The 22,416-nt window shown below is 34.0% G+C and overlaps 1 protein-coding gene across 1 annotated transcript in view; it reads left to right on the plus strand.

Moving 5' to 3' along the window:
- The window catches only part of CSMD1 (CUB and Sushi multiple domains 1), a 1,092,714-nt gene that overhangs the window by 1,010,760 nt on the left and 59,538 nt on the right, over positions 1-22,416 (plus strand). Inside the window, exons 49-51 of the mRNA XM_053939637.1 lie at positions 2,019-2,207; positions 10,310-10,495; positions 20,404-20,598. Coding sequence (XP_053795612.1) covers positions 2,019-2,207; positions 10,310-10,495; positions 20,404-20,598 — 570 coding nt within the window. The remainder of the gene's footprint in view (positions 1-2,018; positions 2,208-10,309; positions 10,496-20,403; positions 20,599-22,416) is intronic.

The following is a 22,416-nucleotide window of genomic DNA, read 5'->3' on the forward strand; positions in this document are numbered from 1 at the left end:
GGTTACTGGAGCTGATTTTAGAGGTCTTAATCTGCTTGTTTTGCAATAACAATCTTATTTATTCTTCAATATGTTGAAAGGAAAATTAAAGCCACGTGGTTGTTTAAATGTCAAGTCCCCTTTTTAAAGAGTAATTTGATAATTAATGTAATTTAGGCAGGCAAGTGAGTGTCACCATGCTTATAAAGGACATAGAACATGGCCCTAAAAAATTATTTTACTGAACCATCTTGGCTTATTAATTTTCATTCTAGTTTTAATTTCTTCCTTTATGATTTAATGTTTTGGTTTTTTTTTCAGGTAGTCCTCAAGTGAAAGAATGTACAGAAATAACATTTCGAGTAGAAATAATGTTGTTTAATTGAGAACTATATAGTATAGTTTCACCAGATAACAATATTTTTTGGTATCTTGAATGTTGGACTTAGCTTTACTGCTTATGTTGGGTATTATTACTTAGAAATATTGACTTTGATATACTGCATCTAAATCTAGACATTTAAAGGAAGTGTTTCAGTTAGGAATATAATCAACTCTATGAACTCTGTCAATGAACAAAAACATTCTTCTTTAGGTAGTAATTGATATAGTAGGTGCACCATAAGGTGACAAAATATACATTAAAGATAAAAATTTTAAAATAGAGCTAGATATTGAAACCTGTAATTGTGCACTTGTGAAAATAAAACAAAACAACTTCTACATAATTGTCTACAGAAGTGAAAATTAATATCACAATATACCTAAGACACATTTCAGTATGATGGAGGGAGTATTCCAACTGTTGTTGCAGTCTCAGTCTTATTGGTATTGACATTTAGTTCTCAGTGGAGCTCAGCAGTGTCTTCCCTATGAAGAATGTTAGTAGGCTTATTTCAGTGGTGGATGTGCAGTCAGATTTATTTTCAGAAAGCCATGGTCCTGCCATGCTGATTCTGAAAAGATAATCTCAGTAAGCTTGGCACAGTGCATACCTGCTTCCAATACGCAATGACTTGTACATCAGTATGGAGTCCAGATAATTTTTTCATATTGCTTTTATCTAGTGATAAATGTTTGCGTTCTACAAACAGATTCATTTTTTAACTCTGCATATAGTGTGTCAAACTATACTGTACTTCTGCTTGATCTGCGTCCAGTTCAGGTATCCATACATCCTTCTGGACAGATACTGCAACCTTATTTTAAAAAATGGTCTTTATTGCTCTCTTTTTGACACACAAAAAAAAAATTGTACTTCTTTTTCTTACTCAGCATATATGAAAAAAAATTCCATTTATCTGTCACAGGTACTCAAGGACCATGCTGGTCATGAAAACCCCTCTGCAAAAAATATTAGTAGAGTAGTGATTAAAGTTAAGCAAGGTTTACTTTCATTTCAAAATTCAAAGAGGTGCATTCTGTCTTACTTCATATGTAGTGTAAATTCAACATTTAAGAAGTTACAGTCAGTTATGTTACATGCCTTTTCTAAAAAATAATATACTTGCCTATATCTTTGAGAGAACAGGTACAAAAAACTAACTGCATTTTAATCTAAAAAACACACATCTGAAGAATCAGTGTACTGTTATTTGTCTTATAAATGTTTAACATATTTGACAAAATGTTTAAACTTTGATGTACGTGTCTAAATGCACTGAAATTTTTAATAAAGCTGTTTATAATTGGTTTTGAATATTGTGTAGCTCAAAGAATAATTTTATGCTTGTAAAGTTATCAGATTTGTAGTAGAATGTTTATTAAATGTGAGCAAACTTACTGAACATTCTATATGCTTCATGATTGTAGCTTCCTTGTGTGCAGTAGTACAAACTGGTTTTGATTACAAATTTTGTTTTTGAACTTCATGATGTTATAGGTAGTCTGAATCTTCACTGAGGATTCCAAAAGTACTGTAAAGGTTTCAGTATTGATTTTAGTGGCATTCAAAGTTTGTACATGTCATAAATAATCTTAATTTTGTACATTAAGTGCATTTGATTTGTTTTTAATAATGTCCATTTTTTGGTTTTTAGCTCCTTATTGCAGTTTAAACTCTAACTTGAGGAATGGTGGAATTATAAATAAAACTGGTGGTCCTGCTGGAAGCAAAGTTCGCTATTATTGCAAACCTGGGTATAGAATGATTGGTCACAATAATGCGACGTGCAGGCGCTACCAAAATGGCATGTACCAGTGGGATTCTCCTGTGCCAATCTGCCATGGTAAGACAATGCTTTCGTCTTGAGTAGGCTTCTATAATTTCATTGTAAGGTTGTTTGACAAAACAAAGATGCAGCATTGTCAATACTGCTGTATGCCAAGACAGACACTGACATCATGACCTGATCCAAACACATACTGACTTGTGTATTTCATGTGTGCAGGGTTGAAGTATTAAGAACTATTCATGTAGTCAAATACAGACCAAGTGAAAAATATGTCTTCAGTACTTTTTTTCTATAGCAATGTACATACCTACAAACAGACCACAGGTCATGATATTGTATTACAGAAAATAAAAAAAAAAAATCAGTAGTTATAAGGGATTACTTTATTATTTTAGAAAATAACTTCATAGCCAGTACTTTAAAGACATAATTTTTAACTTCTTTTCTCTCTTTTTTTTTTTTTTTTTTTTTTTTTTTTTTTTTTTTGTTTTGTTTTGGTTTTTTTTGGGGTTTTTTTTTTGTTTGTTTTGTTTGGTTTTTTTGGTTTTGGTTTTTTTTTTTTTTTTTTTTGTTTTGTTTTTACTATCCTGAAACTGATGCAGGGTCTACTTTAGCTTGCTGCTTTTGTTAATAGTCTTTACTGTTTACATGTATATGCCCCATCCCTGGAAGGGCCAGGTTGGATGGGCCTTTGAGCAGCCTGGTCTAGTGGAAGGTGTCCCTGCCCATGACAGAGGTTTGGAACCAGATGGTCTTTAATGTCTCTTCCAACCCAAACTATTCTGTGATTCTATGGTAATATCAGGGACCTGGGGAAGAGAAAGAAGGCTGCAAATTCTACCCATATATGGCCTATTCTAACATGTGTCTGCTTCTAGTCTCATTATGGAATGAAATTATAGTAGTGTTAATATTTAAGAACATGATTGATTAAAACTTGCATTTACTTGTTCTTATCTTTGTAAGACATTAACATTAGTTTTTATGTCTTCTTCAAGAAAATATTTTTGTTCCATCACAGTGATGGTTCAGATATTTCTAAAAAGACCATAAGATGGAAGTAAGAAAGTTTTATATTGTGAATTAATAAAAAAAAAAAAAAGAAAAAAAAAGGCCAGCTGAGATTTGGCATGATGCTTACTCTTCTGTTGAAGGTGTGCTATTTGTAAGAAAAGTAAAAAGCTGCAGAAATTTGGCTACAGTTAAAGAACTTGAAGGAATGGGGTTCCTATCTTTTATGCAGAGTAATTTGGTAGCTAAATATTTCTTCTGGATGAGCATTTTCCTGCTGAGAAGGGCCATGTGGCTATACCCCTACCAGTCCAGGGAGAAACTCAAATTGTCAGTGTGCCACAAGCAGGACCTGTGTATCTGTGCTTCCAGAATCCAGGAGGTCTTCTAATCTTATACGCCATCATGTTATATAATATAATGCCACATATATGCCAGATATTATTTGATACGGCATGTGATTCTGTTTGATCTTCCTGAAGGCCACTGAGTCATGGGAGAATATATGTGTGTCTGGATGTGAGGTAAATTTAGGGACAAATGCTGCTTTTGGACTTGAACTGCATTTTAGGTGCTATTTCTGGTGCTGGCATCAAAATTCAGACACTAGAGAGCCTGGAATAATGAATAGGCCTATATCTTAGGATCAGCAAAGTGGAGGATAAAATACTGTTCCAGATTAAAACAAATTTTTTACATCTGTATGTGGGATAAAGTTTTGTTTCATTTACTTAAACATGGAAGTCTAGTGTCATTTTCAGTGTTCTGAGGTGTTTTACCTCTCCTCCATCCACTAGCAAAGAAAGGTGCAAAATCCTGTGTTATAGGCTTGCAGGATGTCTTGGAGGCCTAACATTCTCAGGTAGCTCTAGACAATGGGAAAAATAAAAACAATAAAAACTGCCTAAACTATTCTATTTGATATGGTCAATACTGTTGCTGAAACTTTGGGAGCTATTTTGATGGCTAGCTGGCAGATGTCTTTTTTCAAAAGAAATTTTGGCATCTTAATCTGGACCTCAGTTACTTTAAGCATGTGAGGATAGAGAGTATTCTCAGTGTACTTGTTAGACTGGGGGAGTTGGGGCCATTAATTTAAGGAGGCCCTATATTTTAATTTTCTCCAGAATTTAAAATCTTGTGATTCCTCAGCTGTCACAAATTCTATGCAAATGTATTCCTTAGCTTTCTAGTGGTACTTCCACTATTGTTCAATCAAATAGCAGAGTTCTGTAAAATGAAAATATGTCCCAGCACATAAAAATTCTTATATAGTTAATTCTTTTTTCATAGTTTCTCTATTTTGTTAGAACAGTCTATTGTTAAGAGTTTTGTTTTACATTTTTAGTTTTCACATTTTACGTTCACAATGGCACAGAAAGTGTTTCAAATTTGCCATTCTAACCTTGAAAACTATGTCCAAACATAATGAGGTTTGTGAATGGAGAAAAAAGTTCTTTAAACAATCGAAGAAAAAAGTCCCCACTTTTAAGGACAAAATGGAATAATTCACAGAAAGGAGGAGGGAAAATGTACAGATGTGCAGGACTTTGTATAACATCCCAGGACTTGATAGTGGATAACCAAGGGTCAAAGAGCCTCAGAAAGTAATACATTCTGAACAGAACTTAAGAGGATTCAAGAAAATTGTAAAATACTTCAGACACTGTGTCTGCCCTTTTTTTTTTTCACTATGTGCAAGGAGGAGCTTTGAAATTTTAGCAATCTAGCATCTTCACAAATACTTTTTTTGTTGAATTTTAAGCTGTATTTATAATTTCATCAATATATATGGCTGTGGGTATGTAGATTTCTGTAAACAATGGAAGAAAACAATATTTGCAAGATAGATAGTTTAATCTTTGCTATAAATTTCTCATAAATGTAAGATTCCTCATTTTAATAAATAAATTTACAACTCTGGCACAATTATTCCAACTTAGATGTCCGAATGAGGCATATGTTTTTCAAAGAACTCTGAAATGGAGAGCATATTTCAAAATTTATTTAGTACCTGTTATCAAAATGCATTCTCTTTGAAAATTAATTAAAATTACACATTTGGTACAGCTCATGAATTTCATTATAGGATCTTTCTAAATCAAAATGCCTTTGATTAGTTCAGAAATTTCTGTAAAACCAGTCCTGCAGGGTTACATTTGTAATTAATAACTTGAATTTGTAAAAATTAATTTTTGAAATCAAGTTTGATCATATTATCAAAAAGGGTAATTATTTTTTGCGTATCTATTACAACAACATCTAATTTGAATATGAAAACATCTAATATGAGTTGATCTGATAGGGTCAGAAGATATTTTTCAATTTGTCTTGTCAAATGCAAATGTTGTAATAATGTCTTGAATGCTGTATAAAAAACTTGACTCTTATCTAGGAAATTATAACTTACTGTTATTGCTTTTATTTCATTTGTGAAGTGAAAAGAGAATCATGAGTCATGCTACATTCAAAAGAGATATGAAGAGAAGATAATAATTCTTATATAATAACTGTAAGTGGCTCCTGAGAGGAAATAGTAAGGCCCCAGTAGTGATACTGGCAACAACATTTGTCAGCCACTGATTAGTTCATGTATGGATTGCCATGCTGGGGGAGAGTAGGAAGAGAAGACTGAGGCTGGGGATGAAGAGAAGACAAGAGAAAATATAAGAAAAGCTTGGCAGGAAAAGCAGTTGAAAGAAAAACTGAAAGCAAGTTGTCAGGGTCAATATGGCTCAGCAGTGCTCGGTTGCCAGAGTCTGGAGGCTGAGACATGGAACAAGTAAAAGTGCAACAGAGTCTCTGGCAGGCATGAGCAAATGCCCCTCTTTATCTCACCTGTTCCTCCTATACAGGACTCAGCTTCTGACGTTGTTCTTCCTGATTTTTCCCACTCATTCTTAAAAGAGCTAAAAATAATTTTAAAGAGCCTTGAAAAACCCATGGCTGCTCTTCACCATTCAAGTTACCTCCTAGTAGGTTTATAAAAGAAAACTGGAGGTACTTACTTTAAGGAAGTTCTTACCTGAATTGTAAGTACTTGGAAAGGCTCTATTTATGACAGAAGTATGATACAAGCTTAGGTGATGCCAACAGTTCCTGCTTAAAACACTGACTCCAGGCACTGTCATTGTGCTTACCTCTGTTCTTGAAGTGTATGGATGTACACTGTGGAACTAGAGATCTTTGTACATTTTGCTGTACTGAACAAAGCTTATTCCAGGACCATGACTGCATTCCATGTTTGCCCTGGGAGAGTGGGTTTGAAAACCCCCATTTACAGTTTGCACAAGACCTATGACTCTGAGGCCACCAAACTACTTCCTCATAAAATTAGGTGTTTTGTGGTTTGGGGTATGGAATTAAGCTTGGGCCTTTTACCTTTTTGGTAAATGTTACTATGAAAAAATGTCCCTTTTAGCATACAGTCTTAAAAATGTGAGATAAGTAGCAAATTAAAAATACCAAATTCCAGCTATCTCTTATAAATGAGTGACCATATTTCACAATATAAAACAGTAAGTGTATTACTCTAGACTAAAAAAATCCCAGAAATTTAAGGAGAAACCAGGTAGTTTTAAAATCCATCTTTTAATAAGCTAAAATTAGTTCCAAAATGAATGAAATAATTAATCTGTGTTCTTTCTTGATAGAGGAATTACAGCTAACCTTACATTAACAAGATCCTAAGTTAGGTTTTTCTTTTTCTTTTTCTTTTTCTTTTTTTTTTTTCTTCTCAGAGGAGACAGTGAAATGCTGGAATAGATTGTCTGTGGAGAGTGTGAAAGTTTCATCATTGGAGATCTTTCAAAAACAAATTAGATCAAGATTGGTCAAGTATAATTTTGACTTGTGATAGGAGAATAGGTTAGATGATCACTCATGACAGGTTTTTTTTTATACTCCCAACCCCATTTTCACTTCCTTTTTTATTTTTGTATGTATCCAAGTCTGAGAATTGTCAGTGCTCTCTCTAATGTTTCCAATTGGATATGATACATATAAGCCACTGAGCATGTTTTTGTTTTGAGTCCTACTTTTAGGGACTTCTCTGTTTCTAACTACAATTTTTGGGTATTCAACTTCCTTTTCCAGCACTATGTTCAATGCCAGAAACAGGTCACTGAATGATGAATGCTTGTGGATTAACTTTAGGGATTTTCCAGCATATGAAAATAAACTCAATGTCTTCCTGTAATGCACTCCCCAGCTGCATTTCTATATTCAATGAAATTGCATGCTTTGAAGATAAATAATATATAAGTATCTTACTGGAATACAGGTGTATAGGTACTTTAAAGCATTGCCATACACCTTAAATTTACTGGTTTTAATAAGAAATAAATGCAAGTATGATGTAGAACATAAAAGAGCAACTAAAACTACATCTCAGTTTTTTTGTTGTTGTTTGTTTTGTTTTCAAATGGCATAATAAAAGCTTCTGCTTTACTAAGGTATTTGAAGTTATTTCATGTTTAGAATATTTAGAGGGAAATAAAATGAGGTCTACCTCTATATACAGATGGGCACATACATGGGATGGGTTGGTAGACTTACAGTTTTGATTTTTTGGTTTTATGCAATTAAATGTGTGTGCCCTTAACAGAGAGATTACTGCTTTGATATGAGAAAGGAGACCTGAAAATGTTGACAAGAAGTTAAATCTTAACCAAAAGCATTCAGACATGTCACAAGTCAGAAGAGAACTGTAAGGCATGTTAGGACAAGTGGAGGCATAGTGCAAGACATTGCAAGAAATATTTCTCAGTAACTATGACTTGAAATGCACTGGCATTTTTATGATGTACTACAGTAGAGTGTGAGTTTAATTTTCCATCAGTTCAGCATGCAGACAAACCTTTTGCAAGTATTGCTTGCCTGACACAAGATCAGAGTTGGTTCTAGTTGTAGGTAAAGTATTCAGCTGATCTTTAGGGAATATAGAGCATTTAACTAGATACACTTATGCTGACTGTTGAGTACACCAGAGACCTGAAAAACTACCACTCCTGCTGTGGTCACCTAGTGGAAAATTACTTCTAATATAAAAACCTGCTCCCAGAAGCTGCAGAACTTGCTTTTATCCTTCCACTTCTCTATTTTCTCTTACATGATTCAGAGCAGTCAAAAGTGGGCTTCCAAAACTCCTTCCTTATCGCTCCTCTCTACCTTCTCTGTCCCAGTACTACTCCTTCCACTGGCAGGAGGCTCAGCCCCTGCCCACTGATGGAGAAATAATCAGTTTTGATAAGAGGATAATCCTAACAATTCTGGTTAGGATACAAAAAGTGCCAAGAAGTTGTGTTACAAAGGAGGCAGCTTATTTTGGAACATTCCTATAGCTCTACTTCTGCTAGCAATATGACAAATTCCAGATGAAAGGAACAGCAGAAATGAAGTAATCATTTGTTATTTCATCATGGTTCTATCTCCCCAATGTAATAATTTTCAAAGTACTGTGTTGTATTTCATTTAAATTCATCAGATGTGACAATTTGGAAACACTGAAAACAAATTTCAAAGTTGTGTTTATGGTACCATAATGATGTGTTCTGAAATTAATAATTTACATTGAATTGGGTATATAGTGATAAAAACTAATTCTTTTTTTCAAAAAGTACTAATCTTCACCACTAAAACAGACTTCAGACAAACACTGATTTCTTCTTTTGAAATTTATTTATTTTTATTTTAAAATATTGAAATATTGAATTACTTTTTACCATTAACTGCATGTAAGGAAAAAATACTTTTGTTTGTAAAACTTTACTTTTTATTCGTAAATATTTAAAAATTAAAGCTTCAATTCTTTCAGTGTATTTACTATAGAGCAGTAAACTGGATGCCAAACTCAAAAGTAGTTTGTGATTCTGTACACACACACACATATTGGTTTATATGAACTCATGAAATAGATTCATTGTAATAATTTGATAGGTAGCCCGCTCCAAGTTGCCATTTTGCAGAAAGTAACATCCTTTCACAGAAGATAATACAACCTTACCTTCAGAAGAACTGTGGGGCAAACATAAAGTTTTTACCAGCTTTAGTAACTTATTGAAGAACCTACAGTTAATATCTGTACATTAATAACTACTTTAAAATAAATGTAGCATTAAAAGAAATTTAAAAAAATATATATTGTCAAAAGCAAGGAAACTGAGAAGTCAGATGACAGAAGGCAATCTTGATTTGGAGACCTTTCTGAAGGTTTTAAAAGTGACTGAAATAGATATTTTTATAATTATACTCTGCCCAAAAATTGTATATTATGTGATACTGTTAAAGGAACGCTGGCTATTAATAATTAATATAAAAGCCTAAAAAAACACCCTAGGTGCTACTCAAACTTCACTAAGTTGACAGCAAATTAAACTTTGTGATCTTGAAAGAAAAACTATTCATTTGGAGTTAAATGCAGAAGGAGGAAAAAAATGAAAATAATTCAGTAAATAATTTCCTTCATGATGTAGAAAACTGATAAGCCTAGATACAGATAATATTTAAAATTATGAAATAAATTAATCAAATATCTAAATAAGTTTTAAGATTTCTGAATCATGTCCTTAAGTGAGCACTTCCCTGTCTAGACATATATTTGGTTGTTTTCTCATCAGACAAAAAATGTTAAATTGAATTCTTTAGCAATATAGTTCTAAATGCATAGAACAAACAAACATGAAATATATGAACAAACTATGATGAAGTAATGCAGGATTGAAAGAAAACCTGAAAGAATGGAGCAGACTACTAGAAAGCATTTAAGAGTTTTTAAGTTCATTGCTTCTTGGACTAAATCTCTTTAGACACTTCTGATTTTTTTTCTCCAGCCAATAAACCATTGTCCTTAGCCTGTGTTGAAAATTTTCTCTCTGCAGTGATTATATTGAACTAAATAATTGTTTATAAAATGTTTGTCTATATTAGATGCACTTACAAGTTTTTATCAATGTTTTAAATACTGTTATATTCTATATATATAGAATGTTGCAAATTCAATGCAAAATTAATTTCAACTGTTATATATGAGATATGTCAAAATAACTAATCTATGTTTCTTATTTCAGTGGTGGGACAATATTTAAAAATATATATATATATAATAAAATTCCAATTCTTCATATTTTTATTTTCTTTCTTTTCAGCTGTATCTTGTGGCATTCCTGAGTCCCCTGGGAATGGTTCAGTTATAGGCAATGAATTCACTTTGGGCAGTAGATTGATATATGAATGTAATGAGGGCTTCAAGCTGGAATCTAGTCAGCAAGCAACAGCAGTGTGTCAAGAAGATGGATTATGGAGCAACAAAGGGAGGCCACCTGTTTGCAAATGTAAGTGAGCATGTATTTCTAAAGAATATTTCCCCACAATTTTCTCAGGAAATTCTTCACTGCTGATATTTAGGTTTTACATATACATATGCCCTGAAATGGCCATTAGGAATGAATCATCATTTAGCATGTAGTAAAGTAGAAGAGGCCTACAAATTTGTTTAATTAAAAATTCTTTGTTTTATCTTATTCAAAACATCTGAGTTTAAATCCTTAGATATTTAAATTTCCTAAATATTTTCTTATTATGAATAATATGCCCTTCACCATGATGAGTTACAATCAGCAATTATAATTTGTTTTTTTTTTTAATACAGCTTCTAGAGTAATAAAAGCAAAAATTCTTTCTTAAAAGATTTTTGTAGATAATTAAGCTGGATAGAATTTCTTCAGTCTTCATTTCTGCCTCCTGTCAGGAACAAGCCAAGGTAGTGCAGGCTTATCTACTATATGGCTTAGCCTCTCATTTGTATTGGGCAGCCATTTTTTCTCTCTGTCCTGCATCAAAGCAATAATTAACTGAGCCTGACTTCAACGTGACTTGAAATACCGATTAGGACATAATCTCAAAGTTAATAATTGATTTAATGCTATGTGTAAAAATGTTGAGAGTTAATTTAGAATCTTGATCTAATCAACAGCATATGTATGTGCCTTCCAGATTCTGAATTTGTTAAGCACTTTTATTTTTTAAACAAGTAAAACTCACTTTAAAAGAAATAGTAAAATTGTGAAGTTATACATGATTGTGAAAGGGTTTTCATTTATTTGAATCAATTAATAGCAAACAATTATTAGAAAATATTTTTGAAAGTTAGTGTGAGAGAATTTCTAGGCATCCTTGACAGGTGGTTTTTTAACCTAATCTTGAACACCCTCCTGAATACTCTCTTTCAGTAATTTATTTTCAGCCTTGCAGTTTTTCCTAGTACTTATAGAATCTCAAGCTGGTTTTCTGTAGTGTAAAGGCCTTATTTCATTTTGTATCCACAGAGGACAAATAGAAGTTACTTTATACTTCTTTTATTCTTCTTAATGTGTTTGAAAACTCTTATTTTTCAGTGTAGTGGGTTATCCTTGGTGAGCTGTCATACCTCACACAGCTGTTCACTCCCATTCCCTTTTCAACCAGATGGGAAAAAATGGGATGAATACTCTCATGGGTCAAGATGAGGAAAGAGAGAGGACTCAGCTTGGAAAAAGTTAATTTAATGTATTGCCAATTAAAATAAGATGAAATAAGCTTTGGAAAAGAAATGTTACAAAACATCAAAACAATCCTTTCCTCCCTCTATTCCCAGGGTTACCTTCATTCTGTTGGTTCTTTTCCTTACTCCAGTGAGTGCTAAGGGATAAGGAATGGGAGTTGTGGTCAGCTTATTAAAGGATTCTCTCTGCTTCTTCCTCCTTGCACTTTTCCTCTGATCCAGCATATGTCTTCTTCATGAGCTATTGAACTTCAAGACAAACTTCTTGTAGTGTGGTTCCTCCATCAGCTGCAGTTTCTTCAAGAAATTATATCCATCTGCTCCAGTGTGGGCTGCAGTATGGATATCTGCTCTGGCATGGTCCTCTCCATTGGGCTGCAGCAAAACACCAGCTCTGGTGTTTTTGTCTGGAACACGTCCCTCTTATATGATGTTAGTGTTCCCTCTGCTGTTTCTCATTCTTTTTGTTGCACCTTCTCTGCCCGTGCAAAGTTTTGCCCTTTTCTAAACAGTTTCCCAAAGGTGCTACCATCATGGCTGCAGAGATCAGCCGTGTTCTGCACTGGGTCCATTGGAACTGACTGTGCCCAGCAGCCTCTCCTCACAAAGACCACTCCTGGAGCTGCTCACTTACCCCTGTCAACTCCTTGATTCCTGAATCCAGTGCATTCAGTCACCTTTTCTGTAGAGATAACTATTTTATTGTGATTCTTTCTCACTCTTCCTTCCTACTTTTAGGACCAGTGATTCTCATTATTGTCCTCTGGACAATGTCCAATTGATCTTCACCTTCCTTGAAGGGCAGTGCCTAAAACTGTACACAGCAACTCCACAGAGTACACAAAGAGGATTATTCAAAACCAGCTGTGATCACACAGACATGATGTGAATTCCAAGTCGTATACAGAGGGAAGGCAGTGCTCCAGTGTATTGAAGTGAGCTTCATTTTCAGAAAAAAAAATTGACAATGTACAAAGCACATAACTTGAATGATTAATCAGCAAAAATGTCAACAGTTGTTTTTTGGTTTTTTTTTTTTTTTTTTTTTGAGGGAAGAGGCCAGATAAACTATCTAGGGATTAGATGTACTAAATTCATAACACTATGAAAAAACACAGTGGAAAAAAAAACATTAAAAAAAAAGCTTGTATTATTGAAATGTTCAAAATTAGCCAATGATTACCCTTTAATAGAAAGCTTATTTACTAACATTTAGCACAACTTTCAACATTAAAAATTTTGTTTAGTATTTATAATAAACTAACAAAATATATAACATTTTCTTCCTTTTCTTCTCTTTTCTTTTTCTAAAAAAAATATTGTTTGAAAAAGAATCCAATTACTTCTAAATCTAGGTGTGCTAAATTAAAGTGCTAGTGATGTAGATGACAATTTTAAATCAATATTTTCAGAATGGGTTGCTATTCCGAGGCAAGCATGCTTTACCCAAGATTTCTTACTTGCAAAGTGCAGGGAGCTTAGACAATCTGCATAACAACCTGGTTTTTTCAGTATTGCTGCTGTAAGGAGAGACGTGTTTAGTCTCCAGAAACAGAAACATCTCTAACTTGATGGGAAGCAAACACAGCACAGAAAGGTAAATGGTAAATAAACAGGTCCATTTTTATTCCCGTATCTGTTAAAATGAAGGTTGAAATCAGGGCAGTTTGTTTTGCAAAACACGTCTGATAATATCATGCCTGAGGCAGATGTTTGAAAGGCCTTTCTCTTCATTAAAAGCATTTACATCAGATTTTAAGCATGAAAAATATGATTCGTGATGGTCATAGAGCAAGACACAGATGGATCATGGATATCAGGCTACTGAATTTAATTACAGAAAATGGAAAGCAACAGATATCTACTGAGAAAGCTTAATTGAATGACAAATATCTTGCTTCAGTTTTTCTTCATAGAGATCTCTAGAACATGGTGAAGGGAAGACACTTCTCTATTGCTCTTCCATAGAACATAGAATCAGGAAATAGTTTGGGTTGGAAGGAACATTAAAGATCATATAGTTCCAACCCCCCTGCCATGAACGGGAATACGTTCTACTAGACCAGGTTGCTTATGGCCTCATCTAACCTGACTTTGAACATTTCCAGGAACTGGACATTCTCAGCCTCTCTGGGAAAACTGTTCCAGTGCCTCACCACTCTCATAGTGAAGAATTTCTAATCTAAACTTACTCTCTTTAAATTTGAAACTGTTCTCCTTTTCCTATTACTACATGCTTTTGTGAAAAGTCTCTCTAGCTCTCATGTAGCTCCCTTAGGCACTGGAAGGCTGCTCTAAGGTCTCTCAGGAGCCTACTTTGCTCCAGGCTGAATGACACCAACTCCCTCAGCCTGTCATCATCAAGGTGCTCCAGCCCATTGATCATCTTTTTGGCCTTCTCTGTATTCACTCCAAGAGGTCCATGTCTTTCTTTTGTTGGGGGCCCTAGAGCTGAGCACAGTGTTCCAGGTGGGGTCTCACGGGAGCAGAATAGGAGGTTAAATCACCTCTCTCAACCTACTGGCCACCCTTTTTTCAATGCAGCCCAGAGTACAGTTGGCCTTCTGGACTGCAAGTGCACATTGCTGGCTCATGTCAAGCTTCTCATCAACCAACACCCCAAGCCCTCCTCCTCAGAGCTCCTCTCAATTTATTCTGTGCCCAGCTTGTACTCGTGTTTCAGATTTCCCTGACCCATGGGTAGGACCTTGCACTTGGCTGTATTGAACTTCACAAGGGTCACCATTATCCATTGATTTGTTTACTTTTCAAATCCATGTCTCTCTGGCCTTTTCCTCTTACTGCTTTCCTTTTCATAGAAGTATGTGGATGCATAACCTAGAATACTGAGTTTATGGTTCATTCTTCTAACATTTTAATTGGCTAAGATAGTCCCTGTAACTGCATAACTTCATTGCTCTTTTTCACTATTCCTTTGATACATTTATTCAAAAATTTAAATCAGGTTCTTGATTGGTTTATGCTAATTCATCTAACATCAAATATTTTAAGGACAGCTAGCATCACTTTTCTGCAATCTTTGTATTGCTGTAGATTTTTTTTTGAAGGTGTAGTGTGCTAAGCTGTAACAGTGATGGTTCAGATATATTTTTTTTCTATAAATAAATTGAAAAACAATTATAAATTTTATAATTTATGAGTTTATAAAAATAACTTTTAAAATAATTTTTAATATCTTTGGAAATTATCTAGTTATAGAACTAAGAATCATAAGTAGTTCTGAAATAAAACAATAGTTGTAGTATAAATGCAAAACCAAATTTGCTAAGATAAACAGACAATGATTCACATCAACTCATCGTAGATATTGTGCTGGTGGTTTTTATTTGCTAAGACATTCAAAACATCATACCCATTTTCTTTAACAAATCCTAAGGTCAGTAAGTATTTTTGAAGTATTTTGTCAGCATTTAGTATGTAACATGGAGTACTTATTCAATGAACTGTACTAAAACAGTTCATAAATTTAATATTTTAATTAGTCCAGATACATTAGACTGATAACAGATTGGCTTGATATAGCTAAATGGATTGACAGACTGATGCTGAATATCACATGATCCTTTTGTTTATCTGTTTTGTGGTTTTGAAGCCTTTCCTGTCTGAATATATTGACCCACATGAACAGCTTAATTTCCTTTGTATCAGCATACTGACACTATCAACTTGCTTAAGTGATCCTATTTTGTTCTTGGGTCTTTGTTCATAGATTTTGTGATGTATAGGATTACTTGGTTTCCTACTGTCTTCTAATTTTACTAATACTTATGAATTTAAAGCACACTACTATCTCAGATATAATGCATGCCTTCACCTTAATGTTTTTCATATTGTTAAGCTAATACTGAAGTTATTCAAATGGTTATATTTGAAAAATGTAGGTCACATTACTGCATTCGGTTCACCAAATAGTAAGTCCAAAATGCCCTTTCCCCATTTTTGTGGTTGTTAACTACCATCTGAAGAATGGCAATTAAGTATCATATGCTCCTTGCACATAATAAATAATAATAATAAGTATTACTTATAAATACAAAATACTGCAAAATAATAATAGCAAGTATTACTAAATAGCAAGTTCCTGTAATTGAGATATTTTTCCATCATGAACATTATATTTTTTTTCTTTGAAAAAGATAATTGCACTCAGAGTCACAATATTCAAGATACTCTTGAAGAGCAACCTTCAGATGTTTTTCAACACTTCCCAAAATAAGCTTTTCCATGAAGATTATTTTTCACTTTTGATATTTAGAGCAGTGAAGGAGTAAAATTTTTCACTGAAGTGAGACTGATAGGCCTGTATTTTCCAGGGTCCTCCTTCTTGCCTTTCTTGAAAACTGGGATAATGTTCCCCAGCTTCCAGTCAGCTGGAACCTCTCCAGATTCCCAAGACTGCTCAAAAAACATCAAGAGATGTTTTGCAATGACATAACCGAGCTCTTTGAGGATTCTTGGATGAATTCTATCTGTAGGGATCCAGCTGGAGCATCAGATCATACACAATTTCAAGGCTGACTGGAACTTGATCATTCTCATAGTCATAGTTCTACAGTTCAGGGCGCTGGGACCCCCTTGGTGCATCATCCGTGTTGAAGCAGAGAATGCAAAGGAATGCATTAAGCGCCTCTGCCTTGTACATGTCCCTGTTTGTGAGGAGACCATCCTCATCTTGCAATGAGCGGATGTTGTTTCTACATTGACTTTTGCCATTAATATATTTGAAAGACTCTTTTTATTATCCACCATATTTTTGGCCAGCTTCAACTCCAGTTGAGTTTTGTCTGGATTAATTTTCTCCTTACAGTGGCAAGCAACATCTCTGTATTCTTCCATGATACCTCATCTTGCTTCCACAGGGCATACACCTTCCTTTTTTGCCTTATTTCCAAGAGGAGATCCCTGTTCAGCCAAGCCAGCCTTTTGCCTTACCTGCTTGACTTTTGACATTCCTGTGCCCTTTGGGAGGCAAAGCTTAAAAAATGACCAGATGGATCCCAATACCTGCAAAAATATTTTCCATGGGGATTTTATTTGCTAGTTCCCTGAGAAGATTGAAGTCTGCACTCCTCATTCCAGAGTTGAGGTTTTGCTGGCACTTTTCCTCTTGTCAACAGAAATTTTAAACTCAGCAGCTTTATTGTCACTGCGGCCAAGACGGTCACAATCTCCACTTCTCTTATGAGATCTTCCCTGTTGACAAGCAATAGATCAAGGAGGCCATCTTTCCGAGCCATCTCTCTTACGATCTGTTCCACGTCTTCCCAGATTTTTAGGAATCTTCTGTGCTGGGTTGTAGCACACCATCTGTGTGGTTCTCCCAGATAATTTCTGACAAGTTGAAGTCCCCCATAAGGACAAGAGCAGTTGATTTGGAAGTGCCCCTTAGTTGCTCAAAGAATAATTTGTTGGCATCATCTTCCTAGCTGTAGGTCTACAGATGGCTCCCACAATGACATTCACATGATTGGTTTGTCCCTTGATTCTTATCCAGAAACTCTCAACTGAGCCATTTCCAACAGAAAATTCCATCTATTCTAACCCTTCTATTACATCAGTGCCACCCCCTCTCCACCTGTTGCCTTTTCTGCCCTACCTTATCCCTCCTAAAGAGCCTGTCACCATCCAAGAGGGTACTCCAGTCACAGGACTCATCCCACCGGGTTTAATCTATGCCAATGATATCAGACTAGGACTGGGGCAAAGATTCGAGCTCATTTTGTTTTACTTATGCTGGGTGCATGTGTAGAAACATTTAAGTCTGATACTTTGTAGCCAGCACCTTGTGAAGCAGATTGAGAGATTAGTGCTTTTTTCCTCAAGTTTTAGCACACCATACCATCCCTTATCATTGCCAAGCCTGGTATTTTCCCTTTCCCCCTCCCAAAATACTTTAACTCATTTTCAGTGAGCCCCACTAGCTCCTGTGCTAGAGCTCTTTCTCCCCTCTGAGAAAAGTGCATCCTATCAGGTGTCAGTGGACCACATGTTAAGTAAATCATCCCATGGTCTACAAACCCCAAATTTTTCCACTTACACCAGCCTCAAAGCCACACATTGACCTGACAGATCTGCCTATTTGGGCTTCATCACAATTCTTTTTTATGGTAATTATAGGTCAGTATAAATTCCCTGGTTTTGAGTCTATTCAGAATTATCAATATATGAAGATTGTTATATCATTAAAATAGATAAGCTTAATCATTATTTCAAATTATAATTGTGTTTTCTGACCTGTATTTTATGTAAATAAATGTTATTAATAAAATTTATTATAAAAATGCCTGGAGAAGTAAGAGAACATCTTCACATCTGCAAGAAATTGAGATAATTCCTTAAGAGTTTCATCTATGTAAATGAGAACTTAAATAGTGCCCATACCATCAGTTTCCAAGAGACTGACCACAAAGGCAAGTTGTTGCACTCATTCATAAACCATGTGCACAAAATCAAGCATCTGTTAATAGTTATTTTTTTGTTCCTTGAAGGATGAGGAATTTGATAAATCAAAATCAGTCCCTGTAAAATTAAATTTTTTCAAGCAGCAGGTTTAGTTGATTTAGGTGATCAACACAGCCTAGAAGTATATTCTGTATAGAGGAACATCTTGAATTAGAAATCATACATTTATGCATTAGAATCTAATAGTTGTTTGTAAAGTGTGCTTGCAAATTTAAGTTATCTATAGATAAAGAAAGAATAAATTGCATACTGACCTCAGTATGTAGAGGTAACATCTATGCAGCTTATTTACATATTCTGAAATAGCTGAGCCTGTTTTGATGTGTCCTATGGTTAATTTTAAAATTTTTGCTGTTGGACTAAATAAGAAGCTTGCTTTCATATTTGAAAGAACCAATAAAACTATTGTTTGGTAGGAGGAATGATAAAAAGGTTTAAGTTGATAGGCATTAAGTTCCTATTAAGAATATGTTTTGTTTCCTGAAAGACTTACATTATTTTCACTATGGTGTTAAGCAGAGTTCTTCAATATGCATATTTTATTTAACAAGTACGGAAAAATATTTCTTGGTTGATAGTTCATAATCTTTCCATAGCTATGAAACACAGTTTAGTATTAATACCAAAATAAATTAAATTAGGAAGTAGGAAGTCTTCTATTAACCTGGGATACCATTCTTCAGTAGTCAAAATATTGTTTTAAAGGCCAAAGTGAAGACATATTAAGTTTCAAAGTGATTGTACACTGGCAATCCTTCCTAAGATATACAAAACAAAATCTAAGAAAATATTCTAAGAAAACTTCAGCTCAATATAACAATATAATCTGTCATTTGGAAGTTCTTCAAATTATTTCTCCCTTATAAATATTTACACATCTTCATAAATATGCTGTGTTCAGTTCTGATTTTCCTGGATGCCAAAATTTGCCATGAGTAAGATAACTATTGGAAAAGGTAGATGTATAATTATAACATTAACATCTAAATTTTCACAGGTATTTTGATTCTATCACTTTCCCTTTAGTTCAGTGATTGCCTTAACTAGTCTCTTCCATCACACATTCATACTTGTAAACCTCTTTATACCTCTCAAACAGTGTGAAATCTACAGAATATGTAATTATTTATTTATGTATTTATTTTGCCAGCTTGTTAGTCTTTTTCCTTGTGGCATAGTATGAATTTATTGTAGCATAAATGAGAACCATGCTCTTCTTTTTATTTCTTCATTTGGGATTTTTACACTTGCTCCTAATGCGTTTGTCTTCCACTGAGCAACATATGAAGAAACTAAATTTCTGCTACTTGTTTTTGTTGTTGGTTGGTTAATTTTCCTTGGAAAGTATAGTTTTTCTCAACTGTTTCTGGGCTAGTAGCTTTTTCCTAAAGTATTCACTTAGTGAATCTCACTTAGTGACATAAACAGTCAGTAATTCATCCAGACTTTTTCTATAGCAGGGAAATTCTGAATAATATGGTAAAAGATAACAAATATAACTATTTTAAATAGTCATAAATATTTTCATAATGCTAGTCTAGAGTCACGGGTACATTAAGAAAGAATTCATGTCAATATCATAAATATTTTAAGAATTCTGTAGACTTAAATTGCAGAGCATCAAATTGAAACTAAAAAAAGAACATAAATTATACTTCTTGTCTGTAGTCAGTAACTGCATTCTGTTACAAAATATGAAATATTAAAAACAACAGAACTGAAGTAACTCTAAAAATCTTCCTAAATATCATCATATTTTTTTAAGTCTTCTAAACTGGAATGAAATAATTTTCCTGTATACCCACAATATATGGTTTTATAGTAATTAGCATTTCACTGTGTGATAGCAGATTTTATGGCAACCTATTTTAAGAACTTCAAGCTTTGCAAACATTACATAGCAATATTTGCTTTCCCTTTTACATCCACCATAGCCTGTGATGTGTTTTGTCTCTGAAATCTTTGAAAAAATCTCATTAAAGAGTATAACTGTATGCCATTGTTCCACTACATCCACTAAAGGAAAATACACTACAAACTCCAGTTCAATTTGTAATACTCACTGTTTAACAATTATTTTCCTTAGAACTTATATTTCCAAAATGACTATGGTATTCTAAGTCTTAGATTGTGAATCATCTGCAAGCAAGGTGGGATATTCACCTATAAAGAAATATAGGGGCAGAATGCTAATATGTACATGTCCTTTCTTCACAGCTGTGACCTGCCCCAGCATAGAGACTCTTCTGTCAGAACATGTTGTCTGGAGACTGATTTCTGGGTCGCTGAATGAGTACGGAGCTCAAGTCATGCTCAGCTGCAGTCCTGGATATTATTTATTGGGTCAAAGACTCATACAGTGCAGGACTAATGGAACCTGGAGTGTAGGCAATGAAAGGCCAGCTTGTAAGGGTAAGGAACATTCTTGTTTACAGAATATCCTATGCTTTCTAATACATATATTTTCTTTTATAAATGAAGGCTTTAATAAACTACTTTTCTCTTACATTCCAATAAGTAAGAAAATGTGACATTTTCAATAACTTGAAATTAATTTATTCCAACTCCTTAGGTGTTAAGTACAATATGTTTCATACAAGAGCCAATGATGTACCATCAAGAAATCAGTAAGTATGTAGAAAGTACTAGGAGAGAATGTTATTACTTTAGAAGATTCCAGATTAGAGTTAGATTAGAAGATGATATTGCTTTGACCTCTTGGGTGGAACATTAAAACTGTACTGTTGGAGAAACATTCATATGAGCTTTTATAGTGTCTTCATACAAAATGCCATAAATTACATCAATCCTGACTTTGGATGTTTAAAGTTTTAGGGAACCTTGGCAATCTCAGTGGAATCATACAGACTTCAAGGGTTACAGTGCCAAAGTCTTAATAAATTTCTCCAAAACTTCATTTTTTCTTTTACAATATATTATTTTTTAAATTCTGATAACTGCATTTATGTCTCTTTGTGCACGCAGATTAAAAAAAAGTAGTTTTGATATGCTGCCTAATGCTACTGTTCAGCTGTTCAGTAGCTGTTCAGCTACTGTTCAGCTGCTAACCAGTCTTTGAAAAGATAGTTCTTGCCCACCCTCTACAATTACAAAAAATTTATGTGAGTAGAAAATGGGATGATCCATATGAGATGCAGTTAACCAAAAGAAAAGTATTAGAAACACAGGGAGTTGCTGATTGAAGAGATATTAGTTAATTTATAAGAAAGGTATATTGTTTTGCCCTCTGCTAGAGGACTGATTAGGATTTAATTATAGCAAACTTTATCCTCCAAGAGATATTCATTAATATTTCCGTTGGACCTGGATCATTAAGATCCAGAAACAAAACAGAGTATTTTTCTGGAGTCTACAGTTTACTTTCTCTGCAAAAAGAGTTTGATTTATATTTTTAACATAAATGTAATTAATATTCAGTATTAAAGTTAGAAATTATAATGTTAGGCTAATCCCCAAATTACATTAATGTGATTCGATTGTAGTCAAAATGAGTCTTACTCATCTCTAGGCACATTATGTACATAAGAAACTATGATAATATATTTTCTGATTATGACTGAGTTAGTTAACTGCATGGTAGCTGGTACTTGATTTTATTCAAATTCTAACCAATTCCATGCTGTTTTCTATAGCAAACATTTTAAAATATGTAAGAGTGAGGCCTTGGGATTTCAAGTAGGAACTTTAGTTGTGATCAAGATGCTATTGAAAGTAAACATATGATTTATACTAATGTATAAATATAGTTGAACCTCTTGAAGACATTGGCCTGCATCTTATATTACAATACATTGGTATACTCTTCTAGAAACAAAAGAAATGACAGAATAGTTTTAATTAAATTAGAGTTTGATACATTCTTGAATGACAGTTTTTCATGTGGTGTGCAATAACTGTGGGTTGCAGCTACAGATTCTACAGAAAATTTCTCTGATAATTGGTCAAATCTAGTCTTTGGCAAAACCAGATGATCTATTGTTTTAGCAAGCAGACTATATGCTACATGCTTATGAATAGTAGTGGGAAATAAAAAAAAACAGTTCATAACAATTCAGAGTACTAAATGTTAAAAATATTTTTAATACTTTAAAGTGACACAACATTTAAAACAGGCAGGGAAAGTGTATTTGAGAAGTAGGCATGGATATGTATATATGGAATATAACCACAGCCTTCTCAGAAATTCGTGTAATTCCCTTGTTTGAGAAC

This window comes from Vidua chalybeata, chromosome 3, assembly GCF_026979565.1.
Source record: "Vidua chalybeata isolate OUT-0048 chromosome 3, bVidCha1 merged haplotype, whole genome shotgun sequence".
NCBI classification, from domain to species: Eukaryota; Metazoa; Chordata; class Aves; order Passeriformes; family Viduidae; genus Vidua; species Vidua chalybeata.